At 44.0% G+C, this 19,984-nt stretch overlaps 1 protein-coding gene and 9 non-coding genes across 10 annotated transcripts; all 10 read right to left on the reverse strand.

The window, feature by feature from the left end:
* Nucleotides 1-2,817: 2,817 nt before the first annotated feature.
* Nucleotides 2,818-2,954, reverse strand: LOC112253596. Its single transcript, XR_002954036.1, has one exon. It is a non-coding gene; the product is annotated as a small nucleolar RNA SNORA57 (small nucleolar RNA).
* A 372-nt stretch (nt 2,955-3,326) lies between these two features.
* LOC112253590 lies at nt 3,327-3,399 on the reverse strand. Its single transcript, XR_002954031.1, has one exon. It is a non-coding gene; the product is annotated as a small nucleolar RNA SNORD82 (small nucleolar RNA).
* A 629-nt stretch (nt 3,400-4,028) lies between these two features.
* On the reverse strand, nt 4,029-4,165 carry LOC112253597. The gene has a single exon (XR_002954037.1). It is a non-coding gene; the product is annotated as a small nucleolar RNA SNORA57 (small nucleolar RNA).
* Nucleotides 4,166-5,109: 944 nt separating this feature from the next.
* On the reverse strand, nt 5,110-12,587 carry ncl (nucleolin). Its single transcript, XM_042322893.1, has 16 exons — nt 12,432-12,587; nt 11,254-11,352; nt 11,052-11,166; nt 10,733-10,846; nt 10,258-10,362; nt 9,818-9,964; nt 9,322-9,405; nt 9,010-9,136; nt 8,518-8,654; nt 8,045-8,171; nt 7,803-7,939; nt 7,477-7,609; nt 7,001-7,146; nt 6,680-6,809; nt 6,058-6,347; nt 5,110-5,859 (listed from the first exon to the last, which is right to left on the reverse strand). The coding sequence occupies exons 1-16, from the start codon at nt 12,447-12,449 to the stop codon at nt 5,798-5,800; spliced, it is 1,971 nt and encodes a 656-aa protein (XP_042178827.1). The 5' UTR covers nt 12,450-12,587; the 3' UTR covers nt 5,110-5,797.
* On the reverse strand, nt 6,508-6,643 carry LOC112253589. Its single transcript, XR_002954030.1, has one exon. It is a non-coding gene; the product is annotated as a small nucleolar RNA SNORA75 (small nucleolar RNA).
* On the reverse strand, nt 7,215-7,346 carry LOC112253588. Its single transcript, XR_002954029.2, has one exon. It is a non-coding gene; the product is annotated as a small nucleolar RNA SNORA75 (small nucleolar RNA).
* On the reverse strand, nt 8,726-8,862 carry LOC112253598. Its single transcript, XR_002954038.1, has one exon. It is a non-coding gene; the product is annotated as a small nucleolar RNA SNORA57 (small nucleolar RNA).
* Nucleotides 9,200-9,272, reverse strand: LOC112253594. Its single transcript, XR_002954034.1, has one exon. It is a non-coding gene; the product is annotated as a small nucleolar RNA SNORD82 (small nucleolar RNA).
* On the reverse strand, nt 10,043-10,115 carry LOC112253593. Its single transcript, XR_002954033.1, has one exon. It is a non-coding gene; the product is annotated as a small nucleolar RNA SNORD82 (small nucleolar RNA).
* LOC112253599 lies at nt 10,455-10,591 on the reverse strand. The gene has a single exon (XR_002954039.1). It is a non-coding gene; the product is annotated as a small nucleolar RNA SNORA57 (small nucleolar RNA).
* Nucleotides 12,588-19,984: the final 7,397 nt, after the last annotated feature.

Here is a 19,984-nt window from a genome sequence, read left to right on the forward strand (position 1 = left end):
GGCCTCAATTAAAAAAAATCTAAAGTATGGTTTCACTTCCGAATTTGAACTAAAATAAATATTCTCATAAACACTTTAGACGGAGTTACACAAAACATTAAATTAATATTTCACAAACCTTCCAAAATGTTATCACAAAATTGCCACGTTACTAGGGTAACGGGGATAATGAGATGCATACGGTTTACATATAAATACATAAATACATACATAATACATATAAGGACGGTATTAAATACATCAAACTCGTGGTTTTGACAACATTCCACTCGCTCCAGCCTTTATTATGAGCTGTGCTCCCCTCAGGAGCCTATACAAAGATTATCGGGGCAATTTACTGTGAAAAATCAGAGCAAAAATGTTGATTGACAAGAATAGAATGACCTCCAGTGGAGTCACTAATGGACCACTGTACGTAATCTTAACATTGACAGTATTAGTCAACATACGCATGTGGTTATAAGAATGAAGATAAACCATTATTAATTTGAATAATTGGATAGCTGTCAGTCTCAACTCTTATTTATTTGACCTTTATTTAACTAGACGAGTTAAGAACACCTTATTTTCAATGACGGCCTATGAACAGTGGGTTAACTGCCTTGTTCAGGTGCAGAGCGACAGATTTTGTACCCTGTCAGCTTGGGGATTCAATCTTGCAACCTTTCGGTTACTAGTCCAATGCTCTAACCATGAGGCTACGCTGCCTCCCCCCTCTAACCACGAGGCTACGCTGCCGATCAAACAAAAACAAGTAGTGTGACAGGGTTTAGTTTTTGGGCACAAAATGGCCACCACGCCGGTGAAGAACTGGAGACCACATGGCATGCAAGAAAAAAAAAAAAATTTAAATAAAAAATTAAAGTTTTAGTAAGTAGTAGGTAATTTAATGTAACAAGAGTTAACCCCAATCTAACAAAAATCTATGAAATATAGATATAAAAGATTGCTAACTTGCCTCGTCTTTACACCATGTTGTTCAGAAGACTTGTATGTTGCCAGATGAGTACACTATTTTTATGGGGGGGGGTCGTTGGCACAACGTTTTAAGTAAATTAATCATGCATTTATTTGGGGAAAATACATTCCCAGCAAATGAGCACATATAGATGTTAACATTTATGGCTTATTTGCACATTTGAGCCAAAGTACAAATTCAGCGAAGGCCACGACAAACTGCTCGGTGTGGACTCACTGTGTGCAATAAGTGTTCAAAAAAAAAAAGGTGTGACTTCCTAATCTCTGTACCCCACACATAAAAATCTATTCTCTTTTAAAAAGGTCCCTCAGTTGAGCAGTGAATTTGAAATACAGATTTAACCACAAAGACCAGGGAGGTTTCTTGCCCTGAATACATTGAGTTTGGGGCAAATCTAATAGAACACATTACTTAGTACCACACTCCACCAATGCAAGCAGAGAGGGGGCTGCATCATGTGACAGGTATTCTTGTAATCATTAGAGATAACTATTCCGTTTCTTGATTTAAAACAAGCAAAATCCAAGCGGAAAACTGGTTTACACCAGACACTGGGTGATGAATTCACCTTTCAGCAGGACAATGACTTAAAACTACACTAGGAGTTGCTTTCCAAGACAGTGGAAGGTCCTGAGTGGCCGAGTTCATTTATTTAAATCAGCTTGAACATCTATGCTAAAACATGAAAATGTGTGCATAGAAATGGACAGCGGTCTAAGGCACTGAATCTCAGGGCTAGAGGCGTCCCTACAGACCCGGGTCTCTATCACAACCGGTCATGATTTAGAGTCCCATAGAGGTTGGCGCACAATTGGCTCGGTGTCGTGAAGACTTTCGCCAGGGTAGGCCATCATTGTAAATAAGAATTTGTTCCTTAACTGTCCTAGTTGTGCAAATATTGTAAAAAAAAAAACATGTGCACAAAGCTTACTCACCCTGAAAGACAGCTGTACTCACTGCCAACAGTGATTCTAACATGCATTGACACAAGGGTGTAAAATGCAGTATTGATACAAGCAATTCATTTCAGTTTCAATAAATGTGCAAAAAAAAAAACTATTACCTTTGTCGTTACGGGGTATCCTTTGTAGATGGGAGTAAAAAAAGATCAATGTAATCTTATTTGATGTCAGGCTTTAACGCAACACGAATAAGTCAAGGGGTATGAATAGTTTCTGAAGGCACCGTTAATCCTGCTTTATTTAACACACCTCACTGCTGGAGCAAGTTACATAAAGTGGATGATCAATTTCAAGTGTGGATTAAGGACCCGAGTTTACCTTAAATTGTGTTGTATTTTTTTAAACATTTGATGACTGTGATCACGGCACGAGACCCTGGGCTCAATGGGTTCTCTCTAAATACCAAAAATAATTAGCTGGCTTCAGATAATGGCTTGTCGTCATTAGGCAACTTACTCATGTCACACTATTTAAAAAAAAAAACCACTTCAGAAAGTTCCATCACAGGAAAAAAGTAATGTACACAATCGTTGGATGCGCCAGAGTATTTTGAAAGGAAAGGTCAAGACTTTAAATCACCACTTCAGTTTATTCAATTATCACATTTGTGAAAACCTTAGTTTCAAACAGCAAGATTTAGTCAATGCACTACAAATAGCAACAGTAATATAAATGTACCTTTTTCCTCCTGGGAGTTTCCTTTGCTGCGGGCCTTCCCCATCTTCAACTCCTGTCCCATGAACTTCTTGCCGTTCAGCTCCAAGGCCGTCTGCATGTCCTCCGTCCTTCTACGTAGCCAAACTTCCTGGTGCGCAAGATAAGCGTGCATTAGAAGACTGCATATAAAACACAAATCAATTAAGCTTCATTGACTTTAAGTGTGCCAGCGATTGAGGATAGGACCAGCAGACGATAACACACACTGGTACCGAAGACATAGCACTGGCTTTGTTCTACCTCCGTACAATCACACGTGAGTACTGAGCAACTACAGGTGTGCCAAGAAATGGAGGGAATGCCCGTTCTCCCGTAGATGTGCCAACACCAAAAGGTGGAGGCAGGGGCTAATGTCGTGTTCACCTGCTAGTCACAACTAGGAAACTGAAATGGGGCAATAGGGGCATCACCCAACGGTGATGACTGCCGGCGACCAAGCCACCCCTTTCACCAAATGAGTAATTAACCTTAATCAAAATATCACTTACCATCTTCATCCTCGTCGTCGTCAGACTCCTCCTTAGCCTTGACCATGCCTGCTTTCTTTGCTGCGGGTGCCGGGGTGGTGTCCATCTCCTCTTCCTCAGAGTCTGGAAGGCACGACAGATGGCTTTAGTCTCACTAGACCCAAACCATCAACTACAGACCATTTACTGACCAGGGGTTGGGCACATCAGATCAAATAAGTAGCAACATCAAATACATTCAGTATTAAGTCCCTTGTTGTTCATCAAGTGTGCTTGTGCTCAGCTGACCCCCTATATCGATCTGCCAGTGTGGCCTGTACCACATTGAAAGTACCATAATGTTGCGTAACACCCAGTCTTTCGACCAATAAGCACTACGTGCAACGCCCAAGATAGACAGCGGGCCCCATCCTTACCCTCATCATCGCCGTCAGACTCCTCCTTGGCTGCCATGACCTTCAGCCTTCTTTGGGGGTGGTGCCTCCTCAGATTCTTCATCTAAAGACAAGAGTAACATTAAAAATCAGTGTTTGCAGTCTAGTTGGTAAAACCACTTAAACACGAGGGCCCCAGTAGAATTAAACATTCTACGGGTCTACCACCTTTTTAAAAAAGTACACATGTCCAGCACCAAACATGTGAAAATGGTGTTCGTAGTAACAAATAATAATTGTTTTTCCAATGACATCGGTGTGCATTGAGTGATTGACCAATAGCGAGTAGGCATTGCCTACAAACATCTTCCTCTGCTACGAAACATAGAAAGACACCATTCTTACATGTTGTGTTGGAGATTAATATGTAGACTTAAAAAAAAATCCCTTTAAGGAATACTATACCCTTTAAAAATCTTCCAAGAGTGTTGCATAGAGCTCATTTAATGAGGCCCCGTTCCATATTTGTAAGTGTGCCAGCGATTGAGGATAGGACCAGCAGACGATAACACACACTGGTACCGAAGACATAGCACTGGCTTTGTTCTACCTCCGTACAATCACACGTGAGTACTGAGCAACTACAGGTGTGCCAAGAAATGGAGGGAATCCGGGTTACTAGTAGTCACGTAAATCGTTCAAACCATAAACCACCGACTAGTGTCGAACCCTCATTGTCCTGACAGTTTCGCTGTGTATCCATTAGAAATATAAAAATTACGTATGGGGAGATATTCATACCGTAATCATGACTTCAGCATTGGCTGGAGCTTTTGTGGGTGTGGTTTCAGCCTTCTGGGGTGGGGGGGGTGCTTCCTCACGACTCTTCCTCTGAAAGGGCAACAAGTGTTAGGGCTGTGTCATTTACTTAGCCAAAACGACAAAGCATTGATGGTCAGTACAAGTAGCCTTAGCAAACCAATTTCAATGAACAGAACCTTGAAGACAAGTGTTTAAAACAGTCCCTTTGAAATCAAACCAATTGAGCTTAATTCAATATCTACCATTAAATTAACTTTATGGGGGAAGAAGTACAGGAAACGGCAAGGTTCTTACCCAAGTCTTCCTCACTTTTAGCTGCTTTCGGTGCTGGCTTTGCTGGTGCGAAAGCCTTCTTTGCTACTGCTTTTGGTGGGGCCTGGAACATTGTTAACACATTAAGATCATGGTGCGTTTCTGGAGAGAATGTGTCCACCGGAGAGGTTAGTCTTACCTCCTCGGCATCACCTCCTTCCTCTTCCACCGCTTTAGGCGGCGGGGCCTTTTCTTGGGGGTTAGCCTGTTTCTCTGGGTGGCTCATCTCAAATATTAAGGACAGAGTAGCAGCTTTGCTTTAATGGCGCATTTTTTCTGCTTTACGTTTACCGTTATCAGGGCAGCCATGAGAATGGCGCAATCGGGTTATCCTTATAACTAAGAGTTATCTAGCTTCACCTTTAGTCAACGTACTCTGATTAAGTTCCTCTTCAAATAAATAAAAGGGCCATAGCAGGAAAAGAACAAATGATTATTTGGAAAGTTCCAGAGTACTATGAAAGGAAAGGTCAAAAGACAGTTAAAAAAAAAAATCTCCACTTCGGTTTATTCAATTATCACACTTGTGAAAACCTTGACATTTTCAAACAGCAAGATTTAGTCAATGCACTACAAATATCATATGATACATTTTTTTTTTGTATAACGTTATTCGAGGCCTCTAGTACCTCTTGACTTCTAAAGACATTGACTGTACCCCACCCAAAACATGACAAAACAACGATTTACGAGATTCTAAACGCCCAACAGACATGGGCTGATTTAATCTTCCATCCATTACAATATGCCTTGCACATTTTTACCGTTATACAGTCTCACCTAGAGCAAACTAGAACAAAACAAGGATATTAAAGGATACAGGACTTTCTTACAAAAAAGGTAAAATGAAATACAAATTGTTGAATGTACAATATGTACCTGAACAAACAGGGCTTTTTCACAGCAAACAGGGTTGCCAGACATTCCATTAACTCTTTTGGAAAAAAAACAAAAAAACTCATGTGGATGATGCAGGAAGGACAATTCAAAACTGACAGGCAGCTCTCAAGCTGAGAGGGTGAAAAGGTTGGTGCAGGGGGCGCTAGAGAGCCCATTACAGTTATATACCAATGAAGCTTTCTGGAATGTCCAAAAGGCTCTGCCAGCGTATGGGTACGGTGATGAAAACAGAGTCTTTTCAAAACAGTAAAATAGACAGGGATTTTAATCATCAAATTTGATCTTCTTGCCCTGGGGCTTGTCTCCGAATCCACCGCCTCTTCCACCTAGAAAAGAAAAAAAAAGAAAGTCACGGTCTGTTCCTTTGAAAGAAGCACATTAACACGAGGGTCTAAGTTAGGAGACTGCTTCAATAGACCAGATCAGTACCTACTATCTATAAGATTCATCACAAGATATCAGAGTGAAAGGGTATCCATCATCTCTGGTCTACACAACACAAGAGCCTAACTCTGAACCTTTACCTCTGAATCCACCACGTCCACCCCCGCGGTCACCTCCTCTGCCCCCCCTGAAGCCACCGCCACGTCCTCCCCTGCCACCGCCGAAACCACCGCCGCCACGGCCGAAACCACCACCACGACCTCCCCGTCCACCGCCGCCGAAGCCTCCGCGACCCCCACGGAATCCACCGCTGTCACCCTTGGGCTTGGCGTAGTCCAGGTTCACGCTGCTGCCGTCAATTTCGCCGCCCTCCATGGCCTCTTTGGCCGCCTTACAGTCGCTCTCGCTGTCAAAGTCAACAAATCCAAAGCTGGAGGGGGAAGGAAGGTGACAAATGAAGGGAGGAAAGAGAAATGCACGCCTGCAGAAAGGAACAGGAAGTGGTGATATCTCGCAAGCACAATTGATTTGCAATGCAAATGCAGTAGCCCTTCAGTAATAACTAGAGGCATATTGCTACCATCTCGTCATTTTGTTTCACATCAGACATGGGCAAACTGCCACGGAGTTCAAGGTAGTTGCCTGTTTTGACTGTGATCTGGCTCTACTTCTCGTGCGAATCCATTCACTGTCACTGTGTGGGACAGGAGGAGCTCATGAGAAGAAGTCCCAAGGCTATATAGCAGTTACAACGTCATTTACCATTTAGAGTTGCCTGTGTCACGGTCCGTCACCACTCTGGCCCCAGTGGCACTGTCGAAGGCGTCTCTGAGTGACTGGTCTGTGGTGTCTCCAGAAAGCCCTCTGACAAACAGGGTTTTTGTGGGACCTCCTGGCAACGAGGGGGAAGAGAACTTATCAATGCTACATTTAACAGACGTTCCTATCCAGAGCAACTTACTATTGATGCATATACAGGTAGCTGGAGGAGCCAACCACTCACACAGGAGCCAACTTCCTTTCTAACTGACAACAGTCAACAACTGAAGACCGACAACAATGGAAGTAAAGTAAAAAACCAACCGGATCCTCCTCTGCCTCCGGCGTCTCTGCCTCCACTGTTCTGGCTGTACTCTAGCCGGATTTGCCTGCCCTCAATCTCTGTTCCATTAAGGTTGTCCAGTGCCTCCTTGGCTGCCTCTGCACTCTCAAACTCCACAAAAGCAAACCTGCACATGAGAGACAAATAGGTTCAGGAACTTAAACCCTTGATGGGGGGGGGTTGATGAGACCTTAAAATTGTTTCACAACAGACATGGGCAACACCTGTTGAGATTAGGGGATGCCTGTTCAATTTGTGATTAGTCTCTACTTCTCGTGCGAATCCATACAACGCCACTGATCGGCAGAGAGGAGCTCATGAGAAGCCCTGGTCTTTTTTGGTCTGACCCATCCAACAAGGTCACACCCAACCGAGCAGTAGGCACTGCCGGTTTACCAAAATCCCCCAAACTAAGTCAGGAAACTAGTGATGCTGCAGGAAAATCCCCCTTCCTCACCCTTTGGGCCTGCCGTTGTTCTGTGGTACCCTGATGGAAACAGCCCCCTCGAATGCACTCTGAAGGGAGTCTTCTGTAGCACTGTAGGACAGGTTGTTAACGATGAGGGTCTTGCTTTCAGCCGCTGCCTGAGCTAAGAGAAGGAACAAGATGATTACGGTGGATGTTTGCGTGCATCGACACCGCGGAAGTATACATTGCAACAGACCAGTATTTCAGTACTTGACTATCTTTGAAATCATCACAGAGTGTCAGGAAGGAAAATGTTTCATCACAACCTGGTCCTGATCGAAGAACTAAAATACCCCGTAGTTGGTGGTGCGTACCTGGTGGTCTGCCTCCCTTCTGGCTCTTGATGCCTGTGTAGTCGACCATGATCGAGCGTCCCTGGACATCGGCACCCTGGGCCTCTGTTAGCATCTTGTCTGCCATGGCCTCAGTCTTGAACGCAATGTAGGCAATGCTGTGGGGGGATGCAGCTTGGTTAAATTTACTACTATAAAATCAGGCCTTAAGAGAAGATACAATATGCAAATGCATTAACCAGGAAACAAAGACAGGTCCTCACCCTCTATTGGAACCGTCCTGGCCTGGGGGTATCCTGATTTCAACAGCATCCGCAAACACTTCCTTCAAGTCGTCTTCCGTGGCCGAGAAGGGCAGGTTTTTCACAAATAAGGTCCGCGCGTCCCTATCTGTTAAATGAGATGGAGAGCATGAATATTCCCATTGTGATGGTGCAGTACAGACCGCTTCATGTGTTTACAAAAAAAATTGACACAAGAGGGCGATGTGCACGAGTTGACAGGTGAGTTCTTAAAATACAGACAATGAGCATTCAGCTGCACCCAAAATTACTATGCAAAAGTTCAAACAAATACAATCTTAGTATCTGTTCAAGCAAGAATCAAAACTATTCTAAGCTTCTAACATGTTCAGAAGTAACAAATGTAAATCTGGGCTGTTGAACAAGCACAAATCTCTATGACTTTGTCACTTCAGCCAAGAGCGCAAATCTGTCTGCAAGGAAACACCCCCTACCTTTCTTCTCCTCCTGGGAGTTTCCTTTGCTGCGGGCCTTGTCCATTTTCAACTCCTGTCCCATGCACTTCTTGCCGTTCAGCTCCATGGCTGTCTGCATATCCTCCGCTGAGGCAAATTCTACGTAGCCAAACTTCCTGGTGCGCAAGACAATGTGTATTAGAAGACTGCATATAAAACCCATCAATTAAGCTTCATTGTCTTTTCCAAGTGTGCCAGCGATTGAGGATAGGACCAGCAGACGATAACACACACTGGTACCGAAGACATAGCACTGGCTTTGTTCTACCTCCGTACAATCACACGTGAGTACTGAGCAACTACAGGTGTGCCAAGAAATGGAGGGAATCCTGGTCAATAAAGTCAAATCAACTACCCTCTCCCATCAAGAACACCAGTTGTGTCTGGCCAATTGAAAAGTAGGAATGATCAGTCCTGAGTGGAGCAAGTCCTGAGTGGAGCATCATAACATAGGAACCCACTGTCACTTACTTTGATGCGCCAAGTCTGACGTCCTGAACCTCAAGGTTTTTCTTTGAGAAGAAAGCTGCCAAGGCTTCTTTGATTTCATCAAAGTCCTTGTTTGAGTTCAGGTTGCCGATAAATAGACAGAAGGTATCTGAGGGGGGAAACGATCAATTAGGTTAAGCTTTAAACAATCGTCACGAACAGCTACCTATAAACACCGTCAGAAAAACATGAAGGTGACATCAAATGAATCAGTATTAAGTCCCTTGTTGTTCATCATGCGTATTATGGTTCAGTGTGGGAGCAGGTTGAGAGGGCGTAATGTAAGGCCTTTACCGTCACTTTCGGCCTTGGCCTTCTTGGCAGGCGGGGTATCCTTTTTGTTGTCGGCCTTCCTCTTTGCAGGAGTCGCTGGGGCCTCTGTGGAACAAAACAGCCTGCTTAGGACCCATAAACCTTCAAATAACAGGTGAACTCTGTACTTGACAATCTTTGAAATCCTCAGTGTCAGGAAGAATCTACAGCCCAGATGCATTTCAGCCCAAGCCCATTCCCCCGTAGATGTGTCAACACCAAAAGGTAGAGGCAGGGGCTAATGTCGTGTTCACCTGCTAGTCACAACTAGGAAACTGAAATGTCCAACTTGATAACTAGTTGAATGTGACATGTTTGCCTACAACATATTAGCAAGTTGGTCATTTCACAATACTGACCAACATGTGAACGTGGCATATGGGGCAATATTACCCAGCTGTGATGACTGCCGGAGACCAAGCCACCCCTTTCACCAAATGGGTAATAGAAATAAACCTTAAATCAAAATATTACTTACCATCTTCATCATCATCGTCATCATCGTCCTCCTCATCGTCTTCTTCGTCATCATCTTCATCGTCGTCAGACTCCTCCTTAGCCTTGACCATGCCTGCTTTCTTTGCTGCGGGTGCCGGGGTGGTGTCCATCTCCTCTTCCTCAGAGTCTGGAAGGCACGACAGATGGCTTTAGTCTCACTAGACCCAAACCATCAACTACAGACCATTTACTGACCAGGGGTTGGGCACATCAGATCAAATAAGTAGCGACATCAAATACATTCAGTATTAAGTCCCTTGTTGTTCATCAAGTGTGCTTGTGCTCAGCTGACCCCCTATATCGATCTGCTAGTGTGGCCTGTACCACATTGAAAGTACCATAATGTTGCGTACCACCCAGTCTTTCGACCAATAAGCACTACGTGCAACGCCCAAGATAGACAGCGAGACCCATCCTTACCCTCATCATCATCGTCGTCAGACTCCTCCTTGGCTGCAGTGACCTTCACTGAGGGCTTGGCAGCAGCCTTCTTTGGGGGTGGGGCCTCCTCCTCAGATTCTTCATCTACAAGAAGAGAGTAACGTTAAACACCCCCATGTCCAGCTTAGTCGGTAAAACCACCTAAAGGTGCATCTAGAACTCATCAATTGGGCTTCAAGTGTGCCAGCGATTGAGGATAGGACCAGCAGACGATAACACACACTGGTACCGAAGACATAGCACTGGCTTTGTTCTACCTCCGTACAATCACACGTGAGTACTGAGCAACTACAGGTGTGCCAAGAAATGGAGGGAATCCGGGTAACTAGTAGTCAGTGAAATTGTTCAAGCCATAAACCACTGAGACTAGTGTCCAAGCCACATTAATTGTCCTGACACTTTCACTGTGTATCCAATAGAAATATAAAAATTAGGTATGGGGAGAAACTCATACCATCATCGTCATCATCATCATCTGACTCTTCTGTCTTAGCTGGAGCTTTCTTTGCAGGTGTGGCTTTGGCTGGGGTCTTTTTGGGTGGGGGGGCCTCCTCCTCAGACTCTTCCTCTGAAAGGGCAACAAGTGTCAGGGCAGTGTAATTCAATTCACCAAAACTACAATCGTTGATGGTCTGTAATTTCACTAAACAGAACCGCAAAGGGAAGTGTAAAATAGCTCCTTTGAAATGAATGCTGCCGATTTGAGCGCTTGATTCAAAATATTTCCCGTCAAGTATCTATTGACAAAGCACAGAAAATGACAAGGTTCTTACCAGAGTCATCATCCTCTTCACTCTCTGCTTTTTTTGCTGCTTTCCCGTTCTTAGCTGCTTTCGGTGCTGGCTTGGCTGGTGTGACGGCCTTCTTTGCTACTGCTTTTGGTGGAGCCTGGAACATGTGAATATAGTCAACACATTAAAAACAAAGTTTATTTTTCTGTAGAGAGAATGTTACCACACGAGTGGTTAGTTTTACCTCTTCCTCCTCTTCGCTTTCTTCTTCACTGGATTCCTCTTCCACCTCTTTAGGAGGTGGTGGGGCCTTTTTCTTGGGGTTAGCCTGTTTCTTCGCTGCCTGTGAAAATTGGAAACTTGGGGTCAGCATTATAGTAAGTTATGGACAACAAATCAAATCTAGAATTTGTTTAGTGGTTTTACTTGCTAGCCATATACCTGAACGCAAAAGCGACTTGCTATGAACATATGGGCAAAAAGGTATTTTAGGACAGCCAGTAACTAACCTATTTAATTTGAGGCAATTTCGAGCGAATGTGACAAACCATTCATGCTTGACAAACCAGACTTGCTTGTAACTTGCCGACTTTGGGACTCGCACCTCGTGTGTGGCATTTGGGGGCTGGCGCACAACCCACGTGGAGAGCACGTACGGCGCTAGCTAGCTAGCTGCTAATGTCAATTATTTTTGTTAGTTTTGTTGTACACCAAATTAGCGTGTCTTAAAGTATTGTCGCCACGTTTAATTAGCAATATTCCCGGTCGAAGAAACATTCAGCTCATAAATAACGAACATGGTACACAGACAGACCTCAAAACATTTGCGCTAGTTAGCATTAGCTAGCTAAACCAGCACATTGCCTACGGAAGTCAAAAATCCAACTTCTTATAGATTGAACTAATAAAATGTCATAACGTCATAAAAAAAAATGTTTAAAAAAAAATCAACATCTATCTAAAAATTACAGAAATAAGTTGTTATAACTAGTTAACGTACGAGCAAGCCAGGGTACGAAAGAGCACGCTTGATTCGCGAACGCGCATGTATGGCCATTTTAGGCAGAACTGTAGGAACAGAGAAAACATGGCTGATCAAATCTGGGTCGAGATAAAACGTTAACTGCTTAACCTCCAAAAAAAAATTAAAAATTAAAAGGCCACAAAACAAAGATTGTATTAGACTTAGCACCAAATAATATATTATATATATATTTTTTTTTTTGTTGCTAAGTAGTAGAATGAAATGGGCAAGCCAACATTAATGCGTGTCTCTGCCATTTTCTAATGTCGGGCTGTCGTCTATTGCAATAGAGGATACTTCATTTTGGATGTAAAAAAAAATAAAAATAAAAACACCCGCATTGACAAACCACACGATTTAAGTAACGGAACATACGAGTAATACAACGTTTGTCTTACCTTAGCTAATTTCACCATGGTTGTGTTGGGTTTGGACGATTTTGGACGTGTAGAATGTTAAAGCTCAACAAAAAAAAGGATTACTGTTCGTTGCACGTGGCCCAACCTACTCTTTCGAACACCGAGGAAGAAAGACAGATACGTAGAGAGACGCGCGGGTTACTTTCCTGCTCTGCGCGTGCACTGTACCCCGCCCACATTACAAATCTCCTCCACTCACAGAGCAAACATTTGCATAGTGTCTGCGTATGGGGCTTTCACGTGCACGCGGATTTTGCACTTGATTTTAAAACAAGGCCCCCCCCCCACACACACACACACACCAAAAAAAAAGCAGTTACTCGAATGTGAATTTAAACGAATCGGTTATCGTTGAATCACACGCTTGGTTATTTGAAATTCTATTTCTTTGTTCACATCTGACTAATTATATAACTGCAAAAAAAATGATATCCTTGAGGCTTGGGCTAATGCTTATGCATGTCCAATGTAAGCCTACAAGCGTCCTTGGTCCACCATACCTACACATATTTTGAAGCCATTATATGTATGTTTGTACATGTCACCTAGCTATTAGACAGCTAAAATTTCATTACATGTCGATTTGTCCAAAAATACACTATAATGCTCAATAAATTGCTGGAATTTGTTACAATTTTTCGATTGAAATGACACTTTGTATTGATACACAGCTGTTTCGATTTGAGCCACGTGGTCTCCTCCAGCTGCCTATCAACCACGTGCTTCTTCTTTGACTATGGTGTGCTGATGTTCAGCACTGCGCTAATTATCTGATCCACATCAACTCTACGTTATACAACAGAACTGTAACTGGTATAATGATGAAGACATTATACGCTTCAGATCAGGGAATCTGCGCAGGCTTCGAGCCACAAGAGTTTATAAACCCAGAGGCGCAACATCACGACTTTCAGAACCGCATGGTGAAGCAGACCGGGATTTAGGGTTTGAGAAGTCAATGCTAGAAGTGAACAATTCCACCTTAGCTGGTCATTTTGTCGAAATCTAAAGGCACAACCCAGATCCGAGCCAAATTCTTACGCAGTTGAACATGTTATTACTCCAACCTATTGGAAGTGACAAACTGACACGTTTTCATTTTCTTCAAAAACGACTTTAATATCGGAGCGTGACGACTGTTTAGACCAGATGACGTATTCTGCTCATGAGTTTACATAGCCGACGTCGCCTTTACAAGCGTGATCGGGGGATTTCTATTGTAGAAGCAGCTTCTGCCAATCTTCATACTATTTATTACTGACTTTGCTTGAGCCTTCTGAACAAACTTTTTTTAGGCCACACAAATTTACCTTCCTGCTCTGTGCGTGCACTGTACCCCGCCCACATTACAATCTCCTCCACTCACAGATCAAACATTTGCATAGTGTCTGCGTATGTTCTTCACATGCACGAGGTTTGCGATTGACAAGAAAAACAACCCAAAAGCAGTTACTCGAATTAATCGACAGTGAATCACACGTTTGATATTTAAATGTCATTTCTTTGTTCATCATACAGGTTTACCATCTATTTAAAAACATTGAATAATTACATAACTGCAAAAATAATACCCTTGGGACTTGGCCTAGAGCATGTCCAATGTAGGCCTACAATGGCGTCCTTAGTCCACCATGCCTATACATATATTAATGTAATGATGTATATATTTGTACATTCCACCCAACTGGACAGCTATAATTGCAATATGTGTTGATATGTCTAAATAATATACCAGAATGCTTAATAAATTGCTCAAAGGTGGTTAAAAAATTCTAGATTGAAATTACCTTTTGTATTCATACATAGCTGTTTGGATTTGAACCACATCTCCTCCAGCTGCATATCAACCAGTGGAGGCTGGTGGGAGGAGCTATAGGAGGACGGGCTCAATGTAAATGCTGAAATGGAATTAATGGAATGGTTTTAAACAAAAACATATGGAAACCTTGTTTGACACCCATAACAATGAGCCTGTCAATCAATCAAATGTATTAATAAAGCCCTTTTTGCATCAGCCGATCCAAGCAATGCAGATGTAGAAGTTTGCTGATGACACAACAGTGGTAGTCCTGATCACCGACAACGAAGAGGCAGCCTTTAGGGAGGTCAGAGACCTGGCCGTGTGTTGAGAGAATTAGAGGGAGCATACTTAAATTCACACAGGATACCGGATAAGACAGGATAAATACTCCAGATATAACAGACTGACCCTAGCCCCCTCCGACACATAAACTACTGCAGCATAAATACTGTAGGCTGAGACAGGAGTGATCGGGAGATACTGTGGCCCTGTCCGACGATACCCCCGGACAGGGCCAACCAGGCAGGATATAACCCCACCCACTTTGCCAAATGCACATGAGAACATGGACATATAAGTATATGGATGAGCGACGGCCGAGCGGCATAAGCAAGGTGCAGTAGATGGTATAAAATACAGTATATACATGTGATATGAGTAATGTAAGATATGTAAACATTATTAAAGTGGCATTATTTAAAGTGACCAGTGATCCATTTATTAAAAGTGTCTAGTGATTGGGTCTCAATACAGTATGTGATATGAGTAATGTAGGATATGTAAACATTATTAAAGTGCCATTATTTAAAGTGACTAGTGATCCATTTATTAAAAGTGTCTAGTGATTGGGTCTCAATGTAGGCTGCAGCCTCTCTTTGTTAGTGTTTGCTGTTTAGCAGTCTGATGAACTTAAGATAGAAGCTCTTTCTCAATCTCTCGGTCCCAGCTTTGATGAACCTGTACTGACCTCGCCTTCTGGATGATAGCGGTGTGAACAGGCAGTAGCTCGGGTGGTTGTTGTCCTTGATGATCTTTTTGGCCTTCCTGTGACGTCAGCTGTTGTAGGTGTCCTAGATGGCAGGTAGTTTGCCCCCGGTGATGCATTGTGCAGACAGCACCACCCTCTGGAGAGCCTTCGTGTTGAAGGCGGTGCAGTTGCCGTACCAGGCTGTGATACAGCCCAACAGAATTCTCTCGATTGTGCATCTGTAAAAGTTTGTCAGGGTTTTGGGTGACACGCCAAATTTCTTCAGCCTCCTGAGGTTGAAGAGGTGCTGCTGCGCCTTCTTCACCACACTGTCTGTGTGGGTGGACCAATTCAGTTTGTCTGTGATGTGTACGCCGAGGAACTTAAAACTTTCCACCTTCTCCGCTGCTCTCCCTTAGATATGGATAGGGGGGGGGGGGTTCACCCTCTGCTGTTTCCTGAAGTCCACAATCATCTCCTTTGTTTTATTGATGTTGAGTGAGAGGTTGTTTTCCCGACACCACACTCCGAGTGCCCTCACCTCCTCCCTGTAGGCTGTCTCGTCATTGTTGGTGATCAAGCCCACTACTGTTGTGTCGTCTGCAAACTTAATGACTGAGTTGGAGGTGTGCGTGGCCATGCAGTCGTGGGTGAACAGGAATTACAGGAGAAGGCTGAGCACACACCCTTGTGGGGCCTCTGTGTTGAGGATCAGCGAAGTGGAGATGTTGTTTCCTACCTTCACCACCTGGGGGCGGCCCGTCAGAAAGTCCAGGACACAGTTGCACAGGGAGGGGTTGAGACCCAGGGCCTCCAGCTTGATGATGAGCTTGGAGGGTACTATGGTGTTGCATGCTGAGCTGTAGTCAATGAACAGCATTCTTACATAGGCATTCTTTTTGTCCAGATGGGATAGGGCATTGTGCAGTGCGATAGCTGATTGCGTCATCTGTGGACCTGATGGGGTGGTATGCAAACTGAAGTGGGTCTAGGGTGGCCGGTAAGGTGGCGGTGATATGATCCTTGACTAGTGGGACAACATTCCACAAGCCACAATCAACAGCCTGATCAGCTCTATGCGAAGGAGACATGTCAGACTGCATTAGGCAAATTGTGGTCACACCAGATACTGACTGGTTATTGGATCCACGCCTCTACATTTTTTTTAAAGGTATCTGTGATTAACAGATGCATATATGTATTCCCAGTTGGGATATCCATAGATTAGGGCCTAACAAATTCATTTTATTTGACTGATTTATCGCATTAATTTGAACTGTAAATCTATTTGAAATTGCAATCAGGTCATGATCCTGGTGAGGACAACGAGCACGCAGATCAGCTTCCCTGAGACGGTTTCTGACAGTTTGTGCAGAAATTCTTCGGTTGTGCAAACCCACAGTTTCATCAGCTGTCCAGGTGGCTGGTCTCAGGTGAAAAAGCCAGATGTGGAGGTCCTGGGCTGGCGCGCTTATGCTTGGTCTGTGGTTTTTAAGTCAAATCTAATAAAATTGAATTGGTCACATATATATATTTAGCATATTTTATTGCGGGTGTAGCGAAATTATTGTGTCCTAGCTTCAACAGTGCAGTATTATCTAAGAATTCACAACAATACACAAATCTAAAAGTAAAATAATGGAATTAAGAAATATACAGTATACATATTAGGACGAGCAATGTCGGAGTGGCAATGACTAAAATACTGTAGACTAGAATACAGTATATACATATGAGATGAGTAAAGCAGTATGTAAACATTATTTAAATGTTATTAAAGGGACCGGTGTTCCATTATTAAAGTGACCAGTGATTCCATGTCTATGTATATAGGGCAGCAGCCTCTAAGGTGCAGGGTTGAGTAACCAGGTGGTAGCCAGCTAGCAATGGCTATTTAACAGTCTGATGGCTTTGAGATAGAAGCTATTTTTCAGTGTCTTGGTCCCAGCTTTGATGCACCTGTACTGACCTTGCCTTCTAGAACAGGCCAGGGTGAACAGGCCGGTGACTCTGGTGGTTGATGTCCTTGATGATCTTTTTGTCCTTCCATGACATCGGGTGCTGTAGGTGTCCTGGAGGGCAGGCAGTGTGCCCCTGGTGATGTGTTGGGCAGACCGCACCACCCTCTGCGCGGCTGCGGGCGGTGCAGTTGCCGTACCAGGTGGTGATTCAGCCCGGCAGGATGCTCTCAATTGTGCATCTGTAAAAGTTTGTGAGGGTCTTAGGGGCCAAACCAAATTTATTCAGCCTCCTGAGGTTGAAGAGGCGATGTTGCACCTTCTTCACCACACTGTCTGTGTGGGTGGACCATTTCAGATTGTCAGTGATGTGTACACATAGAAACTTGAAACTTTCCACAATCTCCACCACGTCCCGTTGATGTGGATAGGGACGTGCTCCCTCTGCTGTTTCCTGAAGTCCACGATCAGCTCCTTCATTTTGTTGACATTGAGGGAGAGGTTATTTTCCTGGCACCACTCTGCCAGGATCCTCACCTCTCTGTAGGCTGTCTCGTCATTGTTGGTAATCAAGGCTACTACTGTTGTGTCTTCTGCAAACTTGATGATTGAGTTGGAGGTGTGAGCCACGCAGTCATGGGTGAATAGGGAATACAGGAAGGGGCTGAGCACGCACCCTTGTGGTGCCCCTGTGTTGAGGATCAGCGAAGTGGAGGTGATGTTTTCTACATTCACCACCTCGGGTGGGTCCGTCAGGAAGTCTTGGACCCAGTTGCACAGTGTGGGGTTCAGACCCAGGGCCTGAGCTTAATGATGAGCTTGGAGGGTACTATAGGGTTGAAGGCTGAGCTGTAGTCAACGAACAGCATTCTGACGTAGGTATTCCTCTTGTCTAGATGGGATAAGGCCGTGTGCAGTGCGATGGCGATTACATCGCCTGTGGACCTATTGGGGCTGGTAAGCAAATTGAAATGGGTCTAGGGTATTGGGTAAGGTAGAGGTGATATGATCCTTAACTAGCCTCTCAAAGCACTTCATGATGACAGAAGTGAGTGCTACGGGGCAGTAGTAATTTAGTTCAGTTACCTTTGCTTTCTTGGGTACAGGAACAATGGTAGACATCTTGAAGTAAGAGGGGACAGCAGGCTGGAATAGGGAGAGATTGAATATGTCCGTAAACACTCCAGCCAGCTGGTCTGCGCATGCTCTGAGGACGCGGCTGGGGATGCCGTCTGGACCGGCAGCCTTGCGAGGGTTAACACTTTTAAATGTCTTACTCATGCCAGCCACTGTGAACGAGTGCACATAGACCTTGGGAGCGAGCCACATTGGTAGCACTGTGTTATCCTCAAAGCGGGCGAAGAAGGTGTTTAGCTTGTCCGGGAGCAAGACGGTGTCCGCGACATGGCTGGTTTTCCCTTTGTAATCCGTGATTGTCTGTGGACCCTGCCACGTACGTCTCGTGTCTGAGTTGTTCAATTTCGACTCTGTACTGACATTTTGCCTGTTTGATTTCCTTACAGAGGGAATAACTACAATGCTTGTTTTCGACCATATTCCCAGTCACCTTGCCATAGTTAATGCGGTGGTTCACGCTTTCAGTTTTGTGCGAATAGTGCCTTCTATCCACGTTTTTTGGTTTGGTTAGGTTTTAATAGTCACCGTGGGAACAACATCCCATATCCACTTCCTGATGAACTCAGTCACCTTGTGTCTGTGTAAACATCAGTGTTATTCTCAGAGGCTACCCGGAACATAACCCAGTCCGCGTGATCAAAACAATCTTGAAGCATGGATTCCGATTGGTCAGACCAGTGTTGAATAGACCTTGGCATGGGTACATTCTGTTTGAGTTTCTGCCTATAGGAAGGGAGGAGCAAAATGGAGTCGTGATCTGATTTACCGGAGGGAGGGCGGGGGAGGGCCTCGTAGGCATCTCGAAAATGCTAATTGCAGTGGTCAAGGGTTTTTCCTAAGCGAGTACTACAGTCTATGTGTTGATTTTTTTATTTGACCTTTATTTAACTAGGCAAGTCAGTTAAGAACAAATTCTTAATTTCAATGATTGCCTAGGAACAGTGGGTTAACTGCCTTGTTCAGGGGCAGATTGACAGCTTTTTACCTTGTCGGCTTGGGGATTCGATCTTGCAAGACCAAACCTCTAACCACTAGGCTACCTGTTGCTACCTGCTACCCCCTGATAGATCTTTGGTAGCGTTTTCCTCATATTTGCTTTGTTAAAATCCCCAGCTACAATAAATATGGCCTCAGGATATGTTGTTTCCAGTTTGCATAAAGTCCATTGTAGTTCCTTGAGGGCCGTCGTGGTATCGGGTTCAGGGGTCAATACACACGGCTGTGACTATAACCGCATAAAATTATCTTGGGAGGTAATACGGTCTGCATTTGATTGTGAGGTATTCTAGGTCGGGTGAACAAAAGGTCTTGAGTTTTTGTATGTCATCACAATCACACAAAACATACACCGCAAACTTCCCAGAGAGTTCTTTATTCCTGTCTGCGTGATGAACTGAGAACCCAGCTGGTGAGTTACCACCGCTCTGATATACAAAAGTTCCTTCCGGCTGCATGTAACAACACAAAAACATTCTGGGCTATAATAATGTAAGAAATAACACACACACAAAAAAAAAATACTGCAAAGTTGCTTAGGAAATAGAAACAGATCTGCTATGTCTGTCGGTGCCATCTCTTGAGGCCGGTTGGATGTGCTGCCAAATTCTCTTAAATGATGTTGGAGGTGGCTTATGGTAAAGAAATTAACATTAAATTATCTTGCAACAGC

This window comes from Oncorhynchus tshawytscha, linkage group LG06, assembly GCF_018296145.1.
Source record: "Oncorhynchus tshawytscha isolate Ot180627B linkage group LG06, Otsh_v2.0, whole genome shotgun sequence".
Lineage (NCBI taxonomy): Eukaryota > Metazoa > Chordata > Actinopteri > Salmoniformes > Salmonidae > Oncorhynchus > Oncorhynchus tshawytscha.

Bases quoted from the DNA above. Each gene is read 5' to 3' on its own strand.
- ncl (XM_042322893.1), bottom strand. The intron at 10,363-10,732 runs GTATGAGTTTCT...CTCTTCTTGTAG, and splicing joins TGATGATGATGACGATGATG to ATGAAGAATCTGAGGAGGAG. The intron at 6,348-6,679 runs GTAAATGACGTT...TTCCCCCTCCAG, and splicing joins GACACAGGCAACTCTAAATG to CTTTGGATTTGTTGACTTTG.